Genomic DNA, 22,135 nt, shown 5'->3' with positions numbered 1-22,135 from the left:
GGGGCGGCGTGGCCTAATTTCGGCAGGCTTTGGGTCGGGGGCGGTGGCTCTCGCGAGGCCAACCGCACTCGGTCCCGAGGCAGAGGGGGGAAGGAGGGAGCTGATATTGTTGTGAGAAGGGGAAGGACGGTCCCTCCATTTCGCCCTTTCCCTCTTTATCATGCGCACTCTCGCACTCTTCTATTTTTTCTTCCCCTACCCCTGCCGAGAGCTCGAAAGGTCTCCCGCCCGACTGTCTCAACCCCGTCTGCCACCGCCCGCCCTTACTGACACCATCCCGAAAACGCCCATTTTCTCGCGGACGCCATGCCCCGAGCGAAATGACAATTAATTACATAATTAATTAAAATGATACGCTACTCGCCCCGGCCGAAGACTCAACACGAAGATGTAAAAAATATGGATGAGTTAAACTCTAAGCTATATGAGGGGGTTGCATTAACTATAATTTGCGGGCTGGGGCATCAGCTCTCCTCTTCGTCAACCCAGTTTCGGATGTGATGCAACCAAAATGCAGTCAGAGAACCTGTTGTTATCTGTGTCCGACTAAGTACTTGTATTAGTGGAACACCACACCGTCATATTTTATCACTCGGTGTACAAGAAAGGTGATCATTATGTTTTCTATGAATTTTTATAGCCCTGATATGACCAAAAACGTAGTTAGCGGCGTTTTAATTAAAAAATTACCCACAGGCGTTCCAAAGAATTATTGCATGAGTATATAATTTAGCTAGTAGCAGATTTGGAGGAAAGCTGCCATTTCAGCCATTAGGGATTGGTAGGTATTTGTGGTTGGGTAACATACAAGTATAAATACTTTTATCCGTAGAGAGTGGCGGAAGGGTGGAGAGAAACCTTAAGTCGGTATAAGTTTACTGTTAGTGAAAGACCCCACGAAGTTCGGTCCCATTCGACAGTCGCAGAACGTCAACTTAACTGAGTGAAACGGTACAAGTTAAGAGATGGGAATAAAAACGAATCTCTTACAGTTGAAAACCGGCACTAAACGTATTAAAACAGTTTCTCGGCAACTTGGAAAATAATGTAGCTCGAATATTATCTTCATGTTTACAAAAATACAGGAATTATTACATATTGTGCACACGAAGTAACATCAGTTTAGGTCAATGGGCGTTACGTTTTTAGAATTATGATGCTCAAAACACGCATGATTTTCCTGCAACTATGAATCAATTTTAAAAAGAGTACAACTTACAAACATACACGAGGAGGATGATAAATCTGCGAAAATGGGTTAGGCTAAGGTCGTGCCACCACGCCCATTTTCGCATATGCGCCACGGGAGATTGTTTTGTTTCCGTTAGAGAACGGGACCACCGCCGCCACCATTCATGCAAATTCTCCGAAAGGCCACTCCGAAAATACCGTACGTGCTGCGCCGGCATCTGCATGCATTCAACTCAAAACTCCGAAATTAATCAGATCCACTTCAATTCGTCGCGCGCGGTTTCGAACGGTAGAGCGACACGACCGCCTTCCGCAATTCCGCGACTAGTGCGGTTTGAAAACGAAGCCAACCCAAAAATAAATCGTACAGCGAGAACTAAAAAGAAGTAAAAAGCCCATCTAATGCAAGAATAAGGTGCGGACATTTTCCTCTCACTTGTGTCCTTATTTAACAAATACTGCTCTCAGATTGGGCTGCTCGATATACAATTTAGAAAATTCGATAGCTAAAAACATAGTTGAATATGCCCATCTATAAATCAACTTTTCGACAATGTCACGCATACTCTTGTACGTATAGGGTCATATTGTTAATATCGGCTACATAAATATTTTAACGTACCAACAGAAATTTAGACATATACAGTTCACAAACAATATGGTCCATATCATCGCATTGACGATAATTATCGCCCATCTATATGTTTCTTCCGTTCTATAATCCATCTTTACCGAACCTAAATGAAGAATGATCGACACGCTCCGGATATCTCGTTACATCGCGCAGACCTACTCACTGCCACGACAAAGGGGCCCACCCCATAATCCCGTGTGAATATATTCATGCCTTCAACTCACACCATCAAACCACCCATCACGAGAAGTTCTCCTGGTCCCATTAACATCCCAGCGCGTGTGGGAGTGTCGGGATGTGGAGGTGGGTGTCGGAGGAAGGGGAAAGACCGAAGAGTTTTGAGTTGCCCAAGGCTACTGTCTGGGACGGGGGGAGGGGCGAAAATGGGTAGGATGAGGGAGTAGGCGGATGGATGGTTAGGATGGGAGGGGTGGAAGTTGGAAAGATGCGGAGAGCATCAGAGAGGCGATAGCAGGATGTCTACTTCGTCGGAAACGAGGAAATCTGAAAGTTTGTAGACAACCAACCCAGGATCCTCCTCCTCGCGTCCCACGCTGGAAGCATGGCCATTCATAACCTGTCCCACACTCCATTCTTGACGCACTGGGCAATTAGACGATGATTCTCACATGGAGATTTTTCTTTTTAAACTTCCAAAGTCATTCTAGACATCGTGGTAACAGTGAGCAGTAAGTTGTACTGGTGACTGGAAGGTCCCAGGCCCAAATCTGGGTGATGTCTCCGGGCAACTTCATTTAAACCTAAAACTGTGATTTTCTGGGCACTAGAACTTTCTGGGAAACCGCCAGGCGGCGAAGGGTAAGGAAATATCTCCCCTGCTTGAAAGTATACTTTTCATCTGACTGGGTACCTGGGTTTAGTAACATGTAAACACTATATATTCAAAAGTCGAGTTGAAGATGTAGCAATAGCACTTTATCGCCTGGTTTTAATATAGTCCTTTCACTGCCATGGTATTTTTTGTTGTTTCTACTCTGTAAAACAAGCATAAGTTGATTTTTTCTTCGCATGTTTATTATCCCATACATACAACCAATTTGCTAATATAATTCCACGAAGTTTATTACATGAAAAATTCACTTACTACCAAGAACTTTCCATTTCATTTTGTTCTAGAACTCATAATATCACACCACTAGGAACTTGCCGTTTAATTTTGGTCTATGAATCATCACCATGGCAAGCACGAGCAGCCATTATACCCTTTACTGGAAGTGCAAACGTTGATTCATGCACACACGGTAAATATAACCATCAACACCGATAAAACCAATGTCATCAATATTTTTTCGCGACAAATTCGAACCTCATTAGTCGGCATATTAACACGGTGATACCTGTTCATTGAAGCCGTTTCTATTCAAATCGAAATACAACAGCTCTCAATGAATTTTGAAAGATGAAAACAACTTAATAGCTGTAGTGATTATGAACTCCCGACGAGTGGTCTGGAGACTTACAGCTGTTCTGAAAGAAGATCGCAGTTATCATCTTCAAAGATTAGACAAGGTTTCTATCCCTCTGAGAATTCGGCGTAAAAATTAATTTTTTGCAAGAGGGGACATTTATTCACTCGGCGAGCCAGAAGTAGGTAATAATTCTTCGCAGACGGGAAAAGATATTTTTTTGCGTTATTGTTCGCGGCAAGCTACAAAAAAACGATATCAAGAAGTGGGACGGCGACACAGAGATGGAGAGAGGAAGCATAAGGGGGTAGGGAGAACATAAGAGAACAAAGAAAACGAATTAAGGAAGAAAGTGCAAGCGGGCATTAAGGGCCGCATGGTAGTTAGTCATAAAAGCTCATTTTCCCCAGAGACGTGGGGCACAGCTGAACCCACGGAGGGCCACTCGAGAAGAGACGCAATATATAATTCTGAGATATTCCAGAAATGAGGCAGACTTTTATGAGAGTGGAAATTGAATACCCGTTTTTGCGGATCGTTGCGCGAGTCATGGGGCATTGACAGGTTATGGCGTGAAATCTCAAGAGGTCTTAGCGTCCGAAAACTGTTTTCCGTTCCCCCATTATTGCCTTTTGAATTAATAGTCAAGTAGAATCCGATTTACGTATTTCGGTGATCTCAGAAATTTCAATTGAAGTTAACGCAATTTCCTAACTCATGCCGAAATGCATTCCGCTCTTCATACGCCTCCACTGTAGCATATGAGACAGACAGTACTTAAGGGTTTTAGCGAGCTTGTTTATTTGGATGACTCGTTCTCAAAATTATGGGCCCAAGAAATGAGATGTCTCTTGATTCCACGAAATAATGGCCATTTTAAGCTTTCAGCTAAATAAGCACATCTGGGAGCGGTAACATTCGCCATTTCTGTACACTATAAAAAGTCCTCATTTATTTAAACTTAGATTACATACTTGCCTCATTTCTCATCCGTACTCGATCGGAACCGTAGCAATGCATATGTCATATAATATCTTAACTATTGGAAAATCAACTTCGTATTGCATGCAACTTTGTACTGTTCCAGTAACTTTTACCAACGTTTGCTCTTGATATGAACAGATATGGAGGCAATAAGGATGTAAAACGCGTACACGGAAAATATCGACGCAAGCAATATGTATCGATATCGTTTACAAGGGTGTGAGGGACGCAAATCTAGAAACCGTAAAACTTGTATTGCATAGGTTTACCGTTCACGATGTTGATTTCGATATATCGGCACTCTCGCACTGTTCCTTTCACATCACGATACGATGTGCAAATTTGCCCCCTTCCCTCGATGGTTTCGTCGAACCTAGAAGAGCCGTTGGGTGGTGGCCATAAGAAGTGGATGTGGAGAAGAAGAGGAAGATAAAAAAAATCCTTCACTGCTGCCTCATCTTCTGTATACCTCGAAGGAAAGGGGCGCACGAGGAGTAACCAGCAGCCCGGGAAGAGTGTGCGACCCCTCAGTGATTCCTTGGTCCTGCAAACTCGGTCACAAACTCGTGGGAGTGGGTAGACGGGGGCGATGGGAAGCAGATTGCCACGAGGAGTCTCACGGAAGTGGCTGGAGGAGCGATGGATATCCCTGGGCCTAACGCCCCCCCTCCGACGGCGGGGTGCGGCCATCCGTTTATTTCAATAATCGCCCGTTATCACGCTCGGGGGATTTAAGTTTCATGATTACACAATATTTGCCGCTCCTCCCTCCAACCGAAACACAATTGAAAAAGGAAAAGAGAAAAAGCAAATACGGTAAGGCCTTTTCCAACTGATACCATATAATACCGATGAATATTGGAAAAACATGCACAGAATTTCCCGCTGCCTATTCGACAAAGTTCAGCGTGGTGTGTTCGCGTAATTGCAAATTATAATATGTATCACTCTAAATCCTTTTGGTCGTCATGTAAGACTAATGGACTTACATATTTTTACTATAAATTGATCGTTTCTATCATGCATTTAATTACTCTTTTACATTGAACGAGTAATTCCAAAATTGATCAGTAGTAATAAGGCATAAGAGAACATTTTCCAAACATATAGTCGTCTGTAAAATAACTTCGAAAAAATCAATCTAAAGCAACAAAAATCATTTGTGAGTCCTCATTTAATGTACAAGATTACTTTCCCATATGATTGAAATTGAAATACAATCCTGATTCACTATCACGCATATAAAAAATTGTTCATAGTGCTACTATTAGGTCTTGAATAAATTTATCCGGTGTCAAATTAGATTCTAGTTTAGGCATTGCATTTTTGAAAGGGAAAAATATCAAAATTTGTTCAGATGAAGTAGTGCAGGAATACGTGGTATAAGTTTCAAACGAGCTACTGAAATATATTTTCCGTCATTTTTCTCGGCGTTTGAATTACACCCCATGCGATCCATCCTTTTCTTCAACCTCTTCCATCTTTCCTTCACGAGGGCAATTCGCAAGATCCTAGGGTCGACTGATTTCTAACATCGAAATGATGTATAGAACTTGCATTAACTCGAAACGACAATCTTTTGGAACGTGTGCTGCAATACGACGTAAGCGCTGGGTAGATCCATTTATGGAGTGTCACTGCACTGCGTGATATCTGAGCATAAATCATTTAGAGCTGGAAACACCGTCACAATAACTCCCGTAGAACGCAAACCACACTCTGCGTTGCACAAATTATTATTAGTGGCTGATTAGGTGCAGTCTAAGGCAATAAATCGAGCGAAGCGATTGAATGAAAGCTCCCTTAAGGAGAAACCTCAGCTAATCCCGCTCCGTACCAAAAATCCGATGCCTCCACCTAACCAGGGCATGCAAAATAGCAGAGAGAGTACCAACTCCTTTCACTCACAGCAACTATAAAACATGAGTCACTTTACTACCTCATATACAAACAAAAGTATTTAAATATCTCTTTCACAGGAATGAAGCCAAATTATATGGGCTCATAAAATTATAGGTTGATATCTCAAAAAGCGACTGAGAAGGAAATCAATTCAGATTAAAAAGCACTCATAAAAATGAAACCAATATTTTCAGTAAAAGGAAAGCAAGAAAAAAATAGATTTATACATGCAACAACGTTTGTCGTGCATTTCGAAGCTAAAGTATTTCAAAAGACCAAATCCTTTCCTAAAATCGTTTCAATTGATTTTCATGGCTTAGTGCGCTAAGACCCAAGTCATTAATCAGTACACTGCTATTCTTCGTATTTGCACTGAGGAATAAAGATAAATACCATTATAAATGTGCTTTATAGAATTTGGCAAAAATGACAAGGGATTATTTCCATGGTAAAAACATACATTCGTGTTAGATGAATTATTACTTTTTTCCGATTATTTGAGAGTTCGAACCTATCCTTTAATTTGTGAGACCATTTATCAGCAACTTTTATGTGAAGACGCCATTTCAAAATATTTTTTTCTTCCGGAAATTCAATTTCAGGAGGGAAAGTGAAACGACTCACACGAGATGCCCATGTTGGTTCATCAAATTACTGCTTACTTTCTGTTGCGACACTGCATCCTTAAATTCCGTCTTAAAACGCATTTTGCACGCATGCTCCTCGTAAATAAAGGGCGCTCACTGCTAGGGGGCCGGGGAGACTGCTGAATGAATGAGGGGGCATGTTGGCCGTGTTTCCGTATGCACTCACCTTGCTCTGGGTGTTGGGCGTAGAACTCCCTCCGCCTCCTCATCTCTGCCTGGAACAGTCCCGGGACGAGTTTGTACACGATGTCCTGCAGTGTTTTATCGGGCCTGTAGGGGAGGTAAGAAAGAAGAATATGAAAACAAATGTAGGGAGACAAAGGCGGGCACGTAATAAAAGTGGGATAGAAAGGGAGAAACAAGAATTTAGGGAAAGACGGGAAAAAAGATAGGTTGAGTCGTCATTCGATAGGACTGAGGTTACAAGAAAAGCTTTCCTGCCACTACCGAGGAATATAACCCTTCCATAATGTAATTGGAGAGGGAATTTATACGGTATATACACTTAATAATTATCGAATTTATCGTATTTTGTAAGATCTTAAGGTGTAACGATAATAGAACATTGTTTATTTCAAATAAAATATATTACTGAATGTTAAAATTCTTTACCGCAATTTGTTCATATAGTAGCAATAATTTTGTAATTAATTTTTCGAATCTCAAAACAAAACTTCTTCTATCAGATGTCATCAGTTTTGAATGACCTCGAATTGCAAAACAATATAAATATAAATAAATATACAGAAGTCAATATATATGAATAAACAAAATTCTTAGTGATAGAAATGGATAGAAAGCATTGGACTAATCCCGATAAAACCACATTTCATTTTATCAGTGCTGCTTTATGAATGGAGCACGCCTCGACATTTTATTATTACTTTGACGGTGTCGAAAAATATGAAACTTCCTGACCAGCCGATTTATGGTGTTAAATTTTTTCGGTCAAATCAAGTCGCTTCCGTTTATTTCACCCACGAGTACTGATCTTCTATGACAGCGAAAACGATGATTTCGGAGAAAAGAGGAACAGGGAGTCAAGCACAAGGGAGCAGAAAGCAGTAGTTAATTGGACGACCGGCTTTATGTGAATTTTATAGGGGAAAGTATAAGCCTATAGGTCACGTGAGGAACTACGGTTGGGAGGATTTTCGCGGAGAAAGGCCGAGGGAAAAGATGAGGAAGAGCAGCATCAGACGATTTAAAGGAGGAAAGACTTGCGGGTTATCGGATTTAAAGAGAAGCGCTGATGGCGAACCATTCCATGCCGCGAAACCACTCGTTTCGACGACGGCCAGGACGATGCTTCATTCATGTCCTTTGGTTTATGCATTCAAGATGGTAGGCGCGCTGAATTCGCGAATTTACCGCCATTTCTCCACATTAGGGGTTCAAGGGGGAACACACTCAAATATTCTTAGTACAGAGATGAGGTAAGCGGGGGCTGGTAATATCATTTTAATAAGGAAATGAAGAGTACGGTGGATTATTATATAAAAAAGCCAATAAATCAAAGGCTGTGGTAAAAACTTCTTATACAAGAATTATCTGCGAACACTATGGAACCAGGTTACCAGACACGTTCAACAAGAGAAGTGATAAATTCATTTTCTCCACTAGCTTCTTCTGAAAGCTTCAAACTTATTTGCATATATCCGATTGACAGTCAAAGAAGCGATATGAAATGATTTGAATTTGGAGTTAAGAAAACTTCAAACGATTGCATTTATTAACACCTATTCAATAACATTTATTAATTATCACGCGATAAGCCGCGTTACAAAATTTTTAATTAATTCAAAAAACTGAGTCAAGAGAATGGCTAAGAGAAACTTTTATTCTTGAGCACGAAGTCTAATTATAAACCTTAGGCAGCATTAAAAATGTACAAACTCATGCATAAAATATACTCGTTCCGAATATTTCAGCAACAGAGCCTCTTTTGGTTAGAATTTATTTGACTGCAAGTAAAGTAACAGTATTCGTAGCATTATTATGCCTCTATATGAGAAAGTAAGATGCCTTGCCTCATTACGAATTTCGAAAACCTTCGCGTGGTTACGCTTGGAATGACTCAGACCATTCGTAGTCGAAAGATTTCACAATTTCTAAATTGCCCCTAAAAGCAATTATAGCTAGCCAAGCTCCAACGCAAATGCATTGGTGGCCTGGAATAAAGGACAGCCCTCGAGCAAAGAAATCGACGACATCGCGGAATACTTACTTAATGTTGAGGAAAGGCTTGGCCTTGTGGATTTGCGCGTCACATATCGGGCAGAGGTTGTTCGTCTCCAGGTACTTGATTATGCAGCTCCGGCAAACTGTAAGAGAGAGAAAAAAGAGAACTGTTACAAATAAATTTACCGAAATAAATTATTCACTTAGGATAAAAGCAATAGTTTTAAAATCCAACATAGTTACTCAAAATTTCAAGTCTTCAGAACACACGCACTTCGTAATCATAAGGCAAAATGATGACAGGGGAGGAGATAAATTCGCTGATGATATGGATTCAAGATTTATAGATTGAAGTACATTCACTGAATTTCTCCATGCGTTGTACTACTTGCATATTGTCACATGCCAATAGTAAAAAATCCTCAACCCACACATACCTATCATTTGAAAGGTTTCCGCTAAATATCTTAGGATTGAAACATGATGTGGAAAACAAAACAATTTTGCACAATATGAAAATATTTTAACGTGACCTTGCGTTTATGTGCACATAATCGAATTCATATAGCTTCACTGAGAGTGTACTCTGTTGAAAAATGGGTTGGAATAATTATTTTTATCCATTTGGAAAATTTCATTTTTTTGGTAGGAACTCATTAACGAAACTCCAATTATGCTTCGACATGATCGCACATGAATCAAACAACAAACACCTCTATCTTACTCTCACGCTATCCGATCATTCAGTCAATTGTGCGTATTCATTTATCTTCAATTTGCATCCAAGTCTTCATTCATAAAAATTCTCCGCTGCGACGTTATTACTACGATAAGGATCCAGCGTTAAAAGGAAGAGCACGAAGCTCAACCCCATCAAGCCGAACAGAAAAAAATGCGTGTATGCATTCGGCTCAGACTGTAATAACCAACCGGACGTCCGTCCGCCCGTCGCTAAGCCTTGGGTTTGATAACCGAAGCAATTACTGAAAAACTCCGCTGTATTTCAAGGGGTTAACCTTTATGTGGGTCACGTTACGTCCCCATGGTTTCTGGTTCACATCCGTGGACCTTTTTTTAAGCTTGGCGCGATTACGAATCTCGGCTGCCATTGCACAAGCTTTTATCATCTGACCACTGATTAAAAAGATGATTGTCTCGAGATGATTTCGTTAATTGGTGGATACTCCGAGTCATTTAATTATACGTTCGGACCTCGTGTTTCGGAAGTGCTGGATTTCTATCGCACCGATTTCAACCCATAGTTTTGTAGTGTCTGATCGTCATTAATTGCCTCATCCTGAAAACGGATAGATATCAGCAAAATATCTAAATATATAGCCACCGGGCTTTATCATCACCTCGCATAGAACTAAGCAGCGGTCTTTATAGAAGAAATGACATCACTTGGCAACCTAATATGTACGCAAATTAATACTAGTTTGAAGCCTGATACTCTTCGTATAAGACTTTGTTATATTTCAATCGGTACTTGTCCCTAGTGTATGACAGTATCAATCAGAAAAAATATAGTGTATGAGTTTTCTTTCAAATTCACAAACGATCTTCATCTTCGTGACAATCAACTCAAATGTTGTTGTTGGTTTTTAAAAGGTGAGCGTCGGGGGCTGATTCCAAAGTATGACAAAGGTGAGACCACTGATATATAAAGCCACCACTCATCCAAGGTTAAGTAAAATAAAGTATTATTAGTAAAGAAAACTCGGCAGCGGGGTTCCAACGGGAATATGGCTAAGAGGGTGTTCAAAATTTATATTGAGCCTTTCAATAAGGAAATCGATCAATACCAAATGAGAAGAATATTTTCAGGCGGTATACGACACAATCTGACGTTTTCATTTCTGAAGGTGTATGTTGTCATTAAAAGGAACACATGCCGTGTCCACACATAGAAATCGCGGACAGTTTACCTTCACCACACACAGCAGTTGGATCACGTAAAAATGTCAATTCTGTTTTTCAATTTCCCTAATCGCTTTCGTCAAAAATACGATGAACGGCGATGTAGAATAAAGATATGAGTAAATTGCTCGAAGAATTTGTACTGAAAATACTCAACATTTCCTAGTGGATGGATTTTAAGCTTCAAGAGCAACAAATATGCTTGGTGGGTCAAGGTAATCTTGAAAGCTTGTTATTTTGTTTTTTACAAAGAAAATTTCATGAAAAATTATTAAAATAAGGAATGAACAAATACATTGATGATGGTTTACAGGTGGATTTCTGAGAACTGACATTAAATTATAAGACGTCGGCAGGTCGTGGAGGAGAGAGCGCATACGTAAAAGCGAAAAGAAAGTTTAGAGTATCTCAGAATATCAATTCGTACGTTTTAAAAATAACTGAAGCTGAATTAAGGGCGTGCTTCTCCTCTTGCTCGAGAGCAAAAAATTTATTCGCCGTTCTAAAGTTTCGCTTAAACCGTTCCATACGATACTGATTTGCTCGGTCAATGAATTCAAGTCTATCAATGAAGATGTAATGACCGATACTTGTACCTCTCGATCATGAAGTTGTCTCATTCTTGGGTAATTCAACGGTTTTGGCCATTCAGAGTAACGGCAGTCAGAGAAGGTGTTGGTAATCGTACGTATGCGAGCGATCTGCGTTGCAGTAGCATTCTCTGCTCGAGGCGGGATTCAAACTGGACCGAGTCTACCGGCAAACCGGTGCGCAACAGACTTAAAGGTGGCCACATCGATTTCACGTCGAATACTTTTTTCGCTTCGAGCGCATCGTGGCCAAATAGTTCCGCCTGTTTGTCACCACATTTTATCACGCGCCTTTTTTTCATAAAAATGAAAAGGTTCAACGAAAGAGGAACAAACCAATTTAGACAGATTGAATGGAAAAAAATTCGAGGTTCATTAAATTGAGGCGTATAGAAACGGGGAAGGTGTTCGCTCGTTTTGGGTGTGCGTGTGTTCCCTCCCCACCCCAACTCTCTCTCCAGTCCATCCAAATTTAGCCGTCGGGGGAGGCTTTTGCGAACCGGAGGTGAAAAAGAGCGGAAAATCGGATTTGTGGCGAAAAAAATCTCTCGCGACTCCTCCCCCCTCCACCGTACCCGCTTACACCAGATGGAGTTGGGGTGGTAGGATGAGTGGGGGGGGGATAGGTCACCCCACTCGCGTGGGCGGTGGCGTCCGACAAACGGGCACGCTCGCCCCCCCCCGCTCCATTCAGCGTCGTTATGTTCCTAGACACGCCAACCCTCGACAACAACTCTCCCTCCCCCTTTCACTCCCGCCCCAGACTTCCCTCCTCTCCCCAGCCCTCACCACAAAGACTCGTGCGCAGGGCGAGCAATGCCTTGCTCGCGTCACGGGCTTCTTGAGGCCGTCTCACAACTGGGCGACAATGCCTTGCTCGCGTCACGGGCTTCTTGAGGCCGTCTCACAACTGGGCGATTCAATGCGCGTTAAAGTACACGCACACACACTAGTTTGTTTTTGAAGAAAATTTCACGGGACGGCTTCCAATTTTCAAAAACATACACGGTCGGTCATACACGCATCTCTGAGGTCCACAGGAACAACCAAGTCCGAAAGCTCAATAATAGATTGAACATATTGCAAAAGCATGAATCATGTCATTTCATTTTTTTCTATCGAGAAACAAGGCCACACTGCATCGGCAGGTCACATAGAATTTAAAAAGAAGACGTTGGGAAAGAGGAGAAGAGGTGGGGGATTCCTTTTTCCCACGCACACTTCGGGAGCAAAGGGGGAAGCCAAAAGAGTTAAACAGTACTGCATTACGTATTATATATATATATATATATATATATATATATATATATATATATATACATATACATATATTTATTTATTTATTTATATATATATATATATCGATGATGTAGATGCACTCACGGGAGCATTATATCATTTGGATGGCACATTAGAACACAAAAATATAAATAGAAAACACGTAATAGGACACAAGCTTTCGGCCCTCTTCAGGTCAGACTGGTTGACCTGAAGACCCTCAGAGGAGGCCGAAAACTTAACTTTCTTAAAGGTTCCTTTTTTACGTGTTTTCCATTTGCATTTTTGTGTTCTATTGTACCGTTCAAATCTTATATTATATAGAAATACACATACACACACACACACATATATATAACACCTCATATATATATATATATATATACATATATATATACATATATAAAAACATATGTGGGTTGCGGATAGTCCTGGGGTAGAGCATTGGACTACTCACCGGTGGGCCCGGGTTCGATTCCCGGGCAAGCCTCTCTAGGCACCTGCAGCTCCACCCAAGCAATGGGTAGGAACCAGATCTTCCTGGGAAACCATAACCGGCACAGGATAGGAACTGGCCACCTTACCCTGTTGTGTGAATTTCACGCGCCGGGCTTAGTACTGGGTGAACTCTACCATCACCTCGCAAACCAACCTTCGGGTTGATTACTACGTTTGTGGTTTACACACATACACACACACACATATTTTTTTTTTTTTAAAGTAATCTACCGGTTAAGGTAGGTTTTTGGACTGACACAACTACCAAACAAATATTTTATTACTCCTAACAAAACACAAAATCAATCATCCTACTCTATATCAGGTCCCTCTTCATCTCTGAGTACTTCCTTCCTCCCTTCATCCCGTCCAACAACCCTATCCTGTTCCTTCCCTTTCCTCTTTTGCCCAACATTCTACCCTCTATCACAGTCTTCAACATCCCACTGCCGGTCAACACCCCCTTCATCCACTTTTCCTGCCTCCATAGGATACACACACACACATATATATATATATGAGGTGTTCCGTTTATAGACTTCTTGTACACCTCTTCCTTTTTGGCGTTCTAACAGTCGCCTGCCTTCATGCTCTTCCAGTTGGTAGCGTGGCATTTTAAGAAAAAGCTAAAACTGGCCACCAATACCTGTATTTCTCCTGTTTATTTCCATTTCCGTACACTCACTTACTCACGTTCATCTCATATTTAAGATCATTCTTCCGCAAAGGGGAGATGTGACTGTGGCTGGAAAGAAGTGCAACTAATTAAGTTAAGAAATATCTACCTTTGTGAGAGAACTACCGGAGTTCACGTTATGGACAGAAGTGTAAATGACAGCGTGAAAGTGTCTAATCATGCCAACAAGTCTCCCTCCTCTCTTGATTCCTCTCTTCATCCTCACTGCTTTGTCGCCACTCGCTAAGTCGAGTTTCGTACCTCCTGCCCCCAACTCCCTTCATCCACCGCTTTATGTACTTACATTTCAAGAGTACCCGAAGGGAAAAACAGAAACGGATAAGATTTCGCGCTTTTTATCAAGAGTAAGCGAGCCTTATTTTCGAATAAGAAAAATATACTGCGTTTCAATAACAAAGCCTGAGATAAGAGAAAAAAGAAGCAAGAACAACATGACTGCTTCAATCAAAACAAAGTTTTTCCCCATGGCGAAGAAATATCAAAATGCATTGTTTTCCATGCAATTTGACAAAAAAACGACAACTTCTCGGCCATGTCTCTCCATGGAATGAATATTAGAATTTGATAAATTCCTCTCGCGCACAACCAGCCTATTCAGGAATTTCAAATTCTTGATTAATCACTCGGTAATACATTCCATGGGAAATTGAAGGAGAAAATCAATGAATTTCACTGAAGCTTTAGGGCAAAGTTCACTCCTAGTGTATCTCATAGGGTTGCCGGAATTAGCTTTTTACGAAAGAATGGATGAGACAGAAGACTGAAAATTAAATCAGCATCCAAAATTACGAACGGCGCACAGAAATGCCTGATGGCACATGGTTGCTCCCCAACGTAACCGTCAATTTAGATCACCGAGTACGGGGATTGTTTTTTTTAACCTAACACATGAGATAGCAGCTACTCGTTTTTAAAAGAACACTATTTTTCATCTCTTTCCGCTTTCACGGAAAAGCTATGAAAACTAGTTTTTCCCGATCCTTTGAAGGTCAACACCGCAGCTAAAGGTGATCTGCCATCATCTCATCTCTCGTGCTTTTGGTCCTCGGTTTCCCTGCTACTCCTGCCTGATCGTTGCAACTACCACTTCTACTCATGAACCCTATCCCGCCATTTCATTCTTCCTATTTCGAAGGAGCCGTTAGTGTGACAGGCGCCAACGATTGCCCCTAATCGTGCCCTTTCCACTCATCACGGGAATTTTTGGGCTTCGCAATGGAAAGTGAGAAAATGGGGAAATGAGAAGAGAACTTACACGTCCTCCCATTATCGTGTATTTGATAACGAATTTCTTCTGAACTGTTTATTCATACACGAAAATAAAAAAAACTAAGATTGTGCACTAGTTAAATAAAGAATTCCGTCAAGAATTGTCTCGAAAAGTCGGGATATTTGCTTCATTTAACTGCCTTCATTTTCGGATTTATCTCGTAACCGATTTGACCCAAGAGTCACCCTCTAAAAAGTTATAAATATAATCAATCCGGGCGGCATGAAAGTGCCGTCGCTCACTTCACTGAGAACATTCTCTTTACGCGTAATATTGACACGAAACGGCCTCGAAGGCGAAAGGAGAATAAAGGCGAAAGATAGCGTTTGAATTGAAGTATATTCTAAGAAAATTCGCAAACTTCGTGCCGATTTTTTTAACCTCAATAGGCTCTTAGAATGCTCCCAATTTTCACTGATTAAGAGTTAGAAACTTTAGGAAAAGAAAACGGCGGAAAGATAACATTTTAGTCTTGTGATTTGACTGGAGTGATTGCCGGCATCCGTTAATTATGAACATATTTAGAAACATGTCCTCTCCTTTCATGCAAAATGCTGTAGAAGACGATTAAAATACATGAACGAGACGTTATTTTACCGCATTTTTATATCCTAATCTTGAATTAATTTTTCGTCAAATTTAAATCTGTTCCTCTGGTTTCAATGATTAATTGAAAATTCATATTCAGAAAATTCAGAAAAAATTCTGATAAGATTAGTTCGCCAACCGAGCGCCATTTAATAATCGCACAGTAAAATAATTCTTCGGCAACGCGTCGTCACTCGGAAATTCGACCTTGTCATATCCAAATGAAAATTAGATTCTCCAGCATTAAGCTACTTTTGCGACACATTTCAATTTCAGCGTTAATAGTTAATGCCCAAGTTCGAATCCCAATTTCGCCGAACATTTTCAGAAAAAATCATCCCGCATACTGCCGTTGCTGACTTGGTAACGGTAAAAATCTGAGATTTCGATCTCAGAATTTTGAGATTACCACTAGTCCTACAAGATAAAATCCTAATAATCTACCGCGACACGTCGCGAGGGCTGCGAAAATGTCCATTTGCGGCCGGTTGGAGGACGTGGTGATGGGTTGGTTGCCGTGGTGCGGTCTGACGCGACACCAAGCGGAGTAATTGAAAAGAGAGGTCGCGTGCCCCACGACCCGCGTGGCCTCAACTCCGTCCTCCCTCACTCCCACTCCTCCTCCACCCTTGCTCTGACCAACCAATCAATGCGCTGACCTCTCGACATTTCGCGCGAGGAAGTGACGTGAAAATCCTCCCACTCCATGAGTTTTCGTCACCGCGTCGAACGAACCAACCAACCAACTCGTGAGCTCGCGCTTTTCGTCTCCCGTCGAGGCGAAAGCGAGAGAGATAGCATTCATTGTTTCCTCCGCTCGCCGCCGCGCCTGATTATCGGCCTTGCCCACGGAGTGCCGAAACTTCGTCAGGGAGATTTATTCTGTGAGGCCGTCACGAAATCTATCCACTGTGGGAAAACCCCACTCGCTCTTTGTCTCCCTTCGCCAGACCCTGCATTCCCAATGCCTCACCTCCGCGAGTGTGAAGGATTTTATTTTTCATTGGAGAGTCGAAACCAACATCTAGATCTGGCACATCGGAATGAATGAATGGGGACATTTATTACGGAGGTCGTGAATGGAAAAAAACGTGCAGACTTCATTCAATAACTATCTATCACATGTAAGCGCTTCGACGACCGCAAGTAAATTCTGCTCAATCGGAGCATCAAATCCATGCAATTTATGAGCAATCGTTGGATTGTTTGGCATCAGTCCTATATACAAGGTATTCTTGAATTGGGTAATCCCTTCATTGCACGAAATTAAAACTTCTTCCGGGTTTTTATTAATACATCGCAGCACAGCATTCTTAAGAAAATATTTCAAGAAAATACATACCTTCTGGGAGTTCCGGGGCCCTAATCTTGTCCTAGGCATTAATCTCTTTCCCCAAAGATTACGGCGTAGGTGCATTAATCCAAATAATTGATTTCACGGCGGTAGAATAGTTCCGCATAGTCGATTAATATATGTATAACTATTCAAATAGCCTATGTTGACGAGGCAATTTGCAGTGATAGTAGCAGAATACGGAAGATAGATGGCAGTGAAAGTGCGGCGTTAAAGGATTCTCAAATAGACGGGCCGAATAACTAACGCAAAAATATGACTAAGAGAAGGAAAGGAAGGAAGAATAATTGAAATCGAAAAAGGAAAAGCTACAACCTTATCGGAAACATTTTGAGATACGTCTGAATAATGAAAACAATAATCTGGGGAAAAGTGAAAGGGAAGAATTACACACGGAGGGGCACGAGACAAATAGGGGCATGAACAGACGTCAGAGAGATTATTTGTAAACGTATGAGGCTAGCCGATGGGAGAACTGAGCGGGGACCTGCGTCAAATAAATCCTAGGATTAATGACCAGCTCATACGGTTTTAATATTGTCACATGTACCTCATTACATTATATGTGTATATGATATTACTGCAGTCTACTAAAGAATCGGGGAATTGTTATTACCTGATTGGATTTTAATTTTCATCAGTCCTAAAAAGAAATTTGTGGTGATCAACGTCAATCTCGAAGCTCGTGGATTACGGATCTTTCATGTGAATGCATGTGATGACAAAACAAATCCGTAGGACTTTCCCTACGAAGATCCGACCATGGATGCATCTCTGTCCCGTAGTAAGCTTTTGCAGGGGCATAATTATCAAAGAAATTAATACTGGAAATCCCGCAAAATCCATCGTAAGTGTCCGACATTAGACGAACTCGCTACCTTTCTGTAATTCGTATCGAAACCCCAACACGTCATGAAGCGGGTAACTCATCCGCAGACAGACTAAAAGCGAACAAATTGTGTGTCTGTTCCTAATGGGGTAGGTAATTTCATCGCCAAATTGTTTACTCCATAACTCATGTGCCAAATGATTCTTGCGCTAACATATTAGTCATCACATACGCTTTCAGTCAAATGAAACTTTATAATTTTTGGGCATCATTATTTCAGTTTCCTGCGTCTTAACGTGAATCATTCATCATTAATAACCGTCAGGAAATCCATCAAGTTCTAAGATTTGAAGTATAATAAATCGATAAAAAGCAGTATAAAATCAGTAAGTAGCATTAGAATGAGAGTCATGAGGCTAGCAATAAGTGATTAACATAGAACAATTATGGCATTCTCCTAAAGTAAATTGGCGCCATCGCTTTTGTAATCTAGTCCTATAGACTTCTTATCCTTTTGATTGAGGCTAAATATTTATTTTGATGAGGCCACCCTATAGATGTATGTAAAATCAATTAGCTTGCGTATCTCGCCGCAGGTGACGTGCCACCGATGCGAAAACGCTTCCTGCGACGCGTGTCGTCAGCTCGAATGAATTGCTCTCGGGAGGGTCGCCACGCCCCCCTTGGGAACTCCCCCCCCCCCACGCCATCACCCAGTCCTCCACATCGATCCCGCCGCCGCCGCCTCTCATCAAAACTCAAAGAGGGCGGAAAGTGATTGTTCCGCCCTTTACCGCCCACTCCCTCCCTCCCTTCACTACCCAGGGTGGATATAGAGATACCCTGGGCGTCCAGAAACTCGCGAAATCAGCTTACGGCACTAATCCTTGCATTAATACTAGGCTACATAATGAGTTTTCCTCGAGTGTCGTCCGTAATCGCACATCAAAATGATGCGGATTCGCACCGCTGCACAAAAATTCTCAACGAATACTGCTTCGCGACACGCAAAAATTCCGTGTGCCACCATAACTCGCGTGGCGCATTACGATTTACGTCCCCGAGCTTCGACGGAGTTACCTACCTTTTGTAACACACATATTAATGCTGTTCAAAACATGTCCTTATTTTTCGAAGTTAGATCAGTCAATTCATAATCATGCTTTTAATATTGCATCATTGAACCTTTCTAGGGAACACGGAAAATATAGTCGTCGAAATGCCCCGAACAGTGCTCCCTGCCTAAGAACTTTTTCTAACGATGCATTTGGCGCCAGGACATAAAGCAAGCACATTATCGAATTATTTTTATTCTGCAAGGATTCACTTAGTCACCGTATCATGCCGGACGATACGTAAACCTCCCCTCCCAAGCGAGCCATGCACGCATCGTACCTACCTTCCTAAGCGCGCATTCGCATGGCGCCTCGTCGACGCGGTAAATTGCCCCGTTAATCCGAGACCCCAAAGCAGATGCCGGGTTAAGGGGGTTGCAAGCGATGTCAATGAATATGGAATGAGGGGGAGGGTTGTTGTGATGGAGGAAAGGGCAAAGGGCTGGTGAGAAAAAGAGAGCACGTGCCAACCAGCCCCTCAGCTTAAAAGGACAACCTCCCTCTAACAAAAACGATCTCGATTGTCCCCTATGAATTTTTCCGCGCCCGAATGACTGAGCAATTTTCCGCTCTATATATTTTTTTTAATGCGTGCGGAGTACAACCGAAGGTTTTTCCGTGCACTTCAATCGCCGGGCGTGCGTGGGAGGGAAGTGCGTTCGGGGCATCACACCCGACGGGCTCTTAACCTTTCAGGTAAAAGGGTCAGACCCTGGTCGTGAGGGACTGCATAAAAGGCTTAACTGATTTTAATAATTCAGCACGAAATATAGCACGGAGTCCTTGCACCAAAAATGAAGGAAGAAGTACGGCCTATTCATTACAAAAACTCTCGACATCAGGGAAGAATAAATGTTGAAGGGTGGAGTCCTTGAAAGAGTACGCAGTTAAATTGCTTCAATATATGGCAACCATATACATAGAAATGTTTTCAGTTGGCCAACATCATTTTAAGCTTAGCGCGAGACATAATTCTGAGTTGAGCATGGTGAAGGATAAGAAAAATGAGTGTGATAATGAAAAAGATCGTCGAGGAAGTTGCCATATCGGTTAAGGGAGAGAGGAAGTTTTTGGGGGGAAGATAAAAATTCGAAGGAAGAAAAACTGGACGGATGAGATATTGACATAGAGTGGGATGATGATGGCAATGAAAAATGAGGAAATGATTGGCCTGCTGACGAAAAGAGGAAGAAAATGGGATTTTTGAGCGGCATTAATGGGGGAATAAACTGCAAGGGGGGAAGATGGTTGCAGAGTTGTAGGAAAAGGTATAGGAGCAGCGAATAAAATATAACGAAGAAGTACAACATGTCATTTAATTTTGGAGACCCCTGGAATGTTTTGTAATCTTTTCCAAGGACATTCGAAAATATACCGCTATGCCTGCTTTAAAAACACCACATGCGCATAATGACACATCATTGGTTTTTACTTCTATTATCATTCATTACGCCTGTCCTAATGGGATGGCGGCAGGGAAGTATTCACATAACTTTTTAAAATTCTCTATTAATTAAAAGAAATAATCAAAAGAGCAGCAAATGAATGCACACAAAAATACCTCAAACTTAAACAATGGCTACTTTTGGTAACCAATAGTAATACATCGCCAAGTGTTTTCGTGGTTTTCCCCAATTATATGAGGGAAAGTAGCGATGGAAGGGTCCCCGGAAGACTAGGCACTTCGAGAGAAAGAAATCCGTTGGAGAAGGGGAGAATAAGTGTGAAAGATGTGGGGAAAGGAGCTTGCCATATTGAGACTTCTTGAGCCCTTATCAGGGAGTCAGACGGGATGTTGCAGTAGATACGAGGGGGGCTAACGAGTGGAATCTCACTTTCTTCCGATCCGACGCCATTTCGCTCGTTCCCCATCAAAAGGAACGGGAAGTTGAGGTCACCGATTTTCAAAAGGTCCATTCTCCCCGATTCTGAAGTTTCCCCGAGCCCGACCTCCCTGAAGGAGCTGACCTCCTCGACGGAGTCAATGCCGGGAGGCGTGGAAATGGATGGGTGGCGGGGACTGGGGGGAGACGACTAACTGCCGTAGGAAGAAAGGCTGTGTTGATGTAGGCGTATCAACACCGTTTGCCAAATCCACAAAACGACTGCTTCGAGTCTTTCTTTAACCTCTAGAACGTAGAGGGAGACCAAGTGAAGAGGCCATAAGGGAAAGAGCATTTGAGGTGTTTCACTTTTTCTCTTATTACTCGATATCTGGAAAATTTTGATGAAAAGCGTGTACGTGCTTTTTATTTCTTCCGCGTAATTAAAGAACCTATGGTATAATCACCACAGGAGAGTATTTTGTATAAATAATGATCACATCGTTTAGGTATGAGCCCATGTCCCTAGAAATGTTGCTCACTTAGGTCTCTGCTTAATCTCCCCAGCAAAAACTTAATCTATATGCTCTGGCTTTAATTAGTTTTATTTGTGATTGCAGTCGAATCAAAAACCTTGAGATGAGGTTTTTATACACATCGTAATCATTTATTTATGTATATTTGTACCTGATATAAAAGTATGTTTGTATACAATATACTTGTATACGTATTTGGGTGATATTTTAGTAGCAGGGACGTTAGGAAAAGAATTGCTTAAGCGGCATTGTTAGAAAAAGAGAATTAATGAGGAGTGCATGCAATACCTCTATATAATAAGAGTAGAAAGCTTTATGCATATGAAACTGGTGGGGATCGAGATGGTGCGGGGGCTAACGTACTGGCTTCCCACCCTGAGGGCGCGGGTTCATATCCCGGCGGTGTTGAATATTTTTCAGAGGTATCTCGATCCCTACTTGAGGTGCTTTGTGGAGGGCACTTTGGGTGAGTACGCCGTCCGTCGGATGGGACGTTAAGCCGCGGACCCCTTGGCGCCTTTCGTAAAGAGTAGGCTAATGCCGACGCCGGGTTTCTCTCCACCCTTCATCCTTTCCTGTCCTTCCCCTATGGCGCAAATGACCTTAGCTGTCGGTCGCCTCCCCTCAAAACTACTACTACTACTATGAAACTGGTCTTCAAAGAAAGAGGA

General features: G+C 41.8%; 1 protein-coding gene across 1 annotated transcript in view; it reads right to left on the bottom strand.

Moving 5' to 3' along the window:
* LOC139700309 (AF4/FMR2 family member lilli-like) overlaps nt 1-10,075 on the bottom strand; it is a 247,612-nt gene extending 237,537 nt beyond the window's left edge. Inside the window, exons 1-3 of the mRNA XM_071598949.1 lie at nt 10,003-10,075; nt 9,013-9,109; nt 6,952-7,055 (exon numbers count right to left, since the gene is read on the bottom strand). Of these exons, the coding sequence (XP_071455050.1) occupies nt 6,952-7,055; nt 9,013-9,109; nt 10,003-10,075 (274 nt within the window). The remainder of the gene's footprint in view (nt 1-6,951; nt 7,056-9,012; nt 9,110-10,002) is intronic.
* Nucleotides 10,076-22,135: the final 12,060 nt, after the last annotated feature.

This window comes from Hetaerina americana, unplaced genomic scaffold (genome assembly GCF_022747635.1).
Source record: "Hetaerina americana unplaced genomic scaffold, ioHetAmer1.1.p SCAF_10, whole genome shotgun sequence".
Taxonomy (NCBI): Eukaryota; Metazoa; Arthropoda; class Insecta; order Odonata; family Calopterygidae; genus Hetaerina; species Hetaerina americana.
The sequence above is the reverse complement of the archived record's forward strand: the minus strand, read 5'-3'. Positions and strand labels throughout refer to the sequence as shown.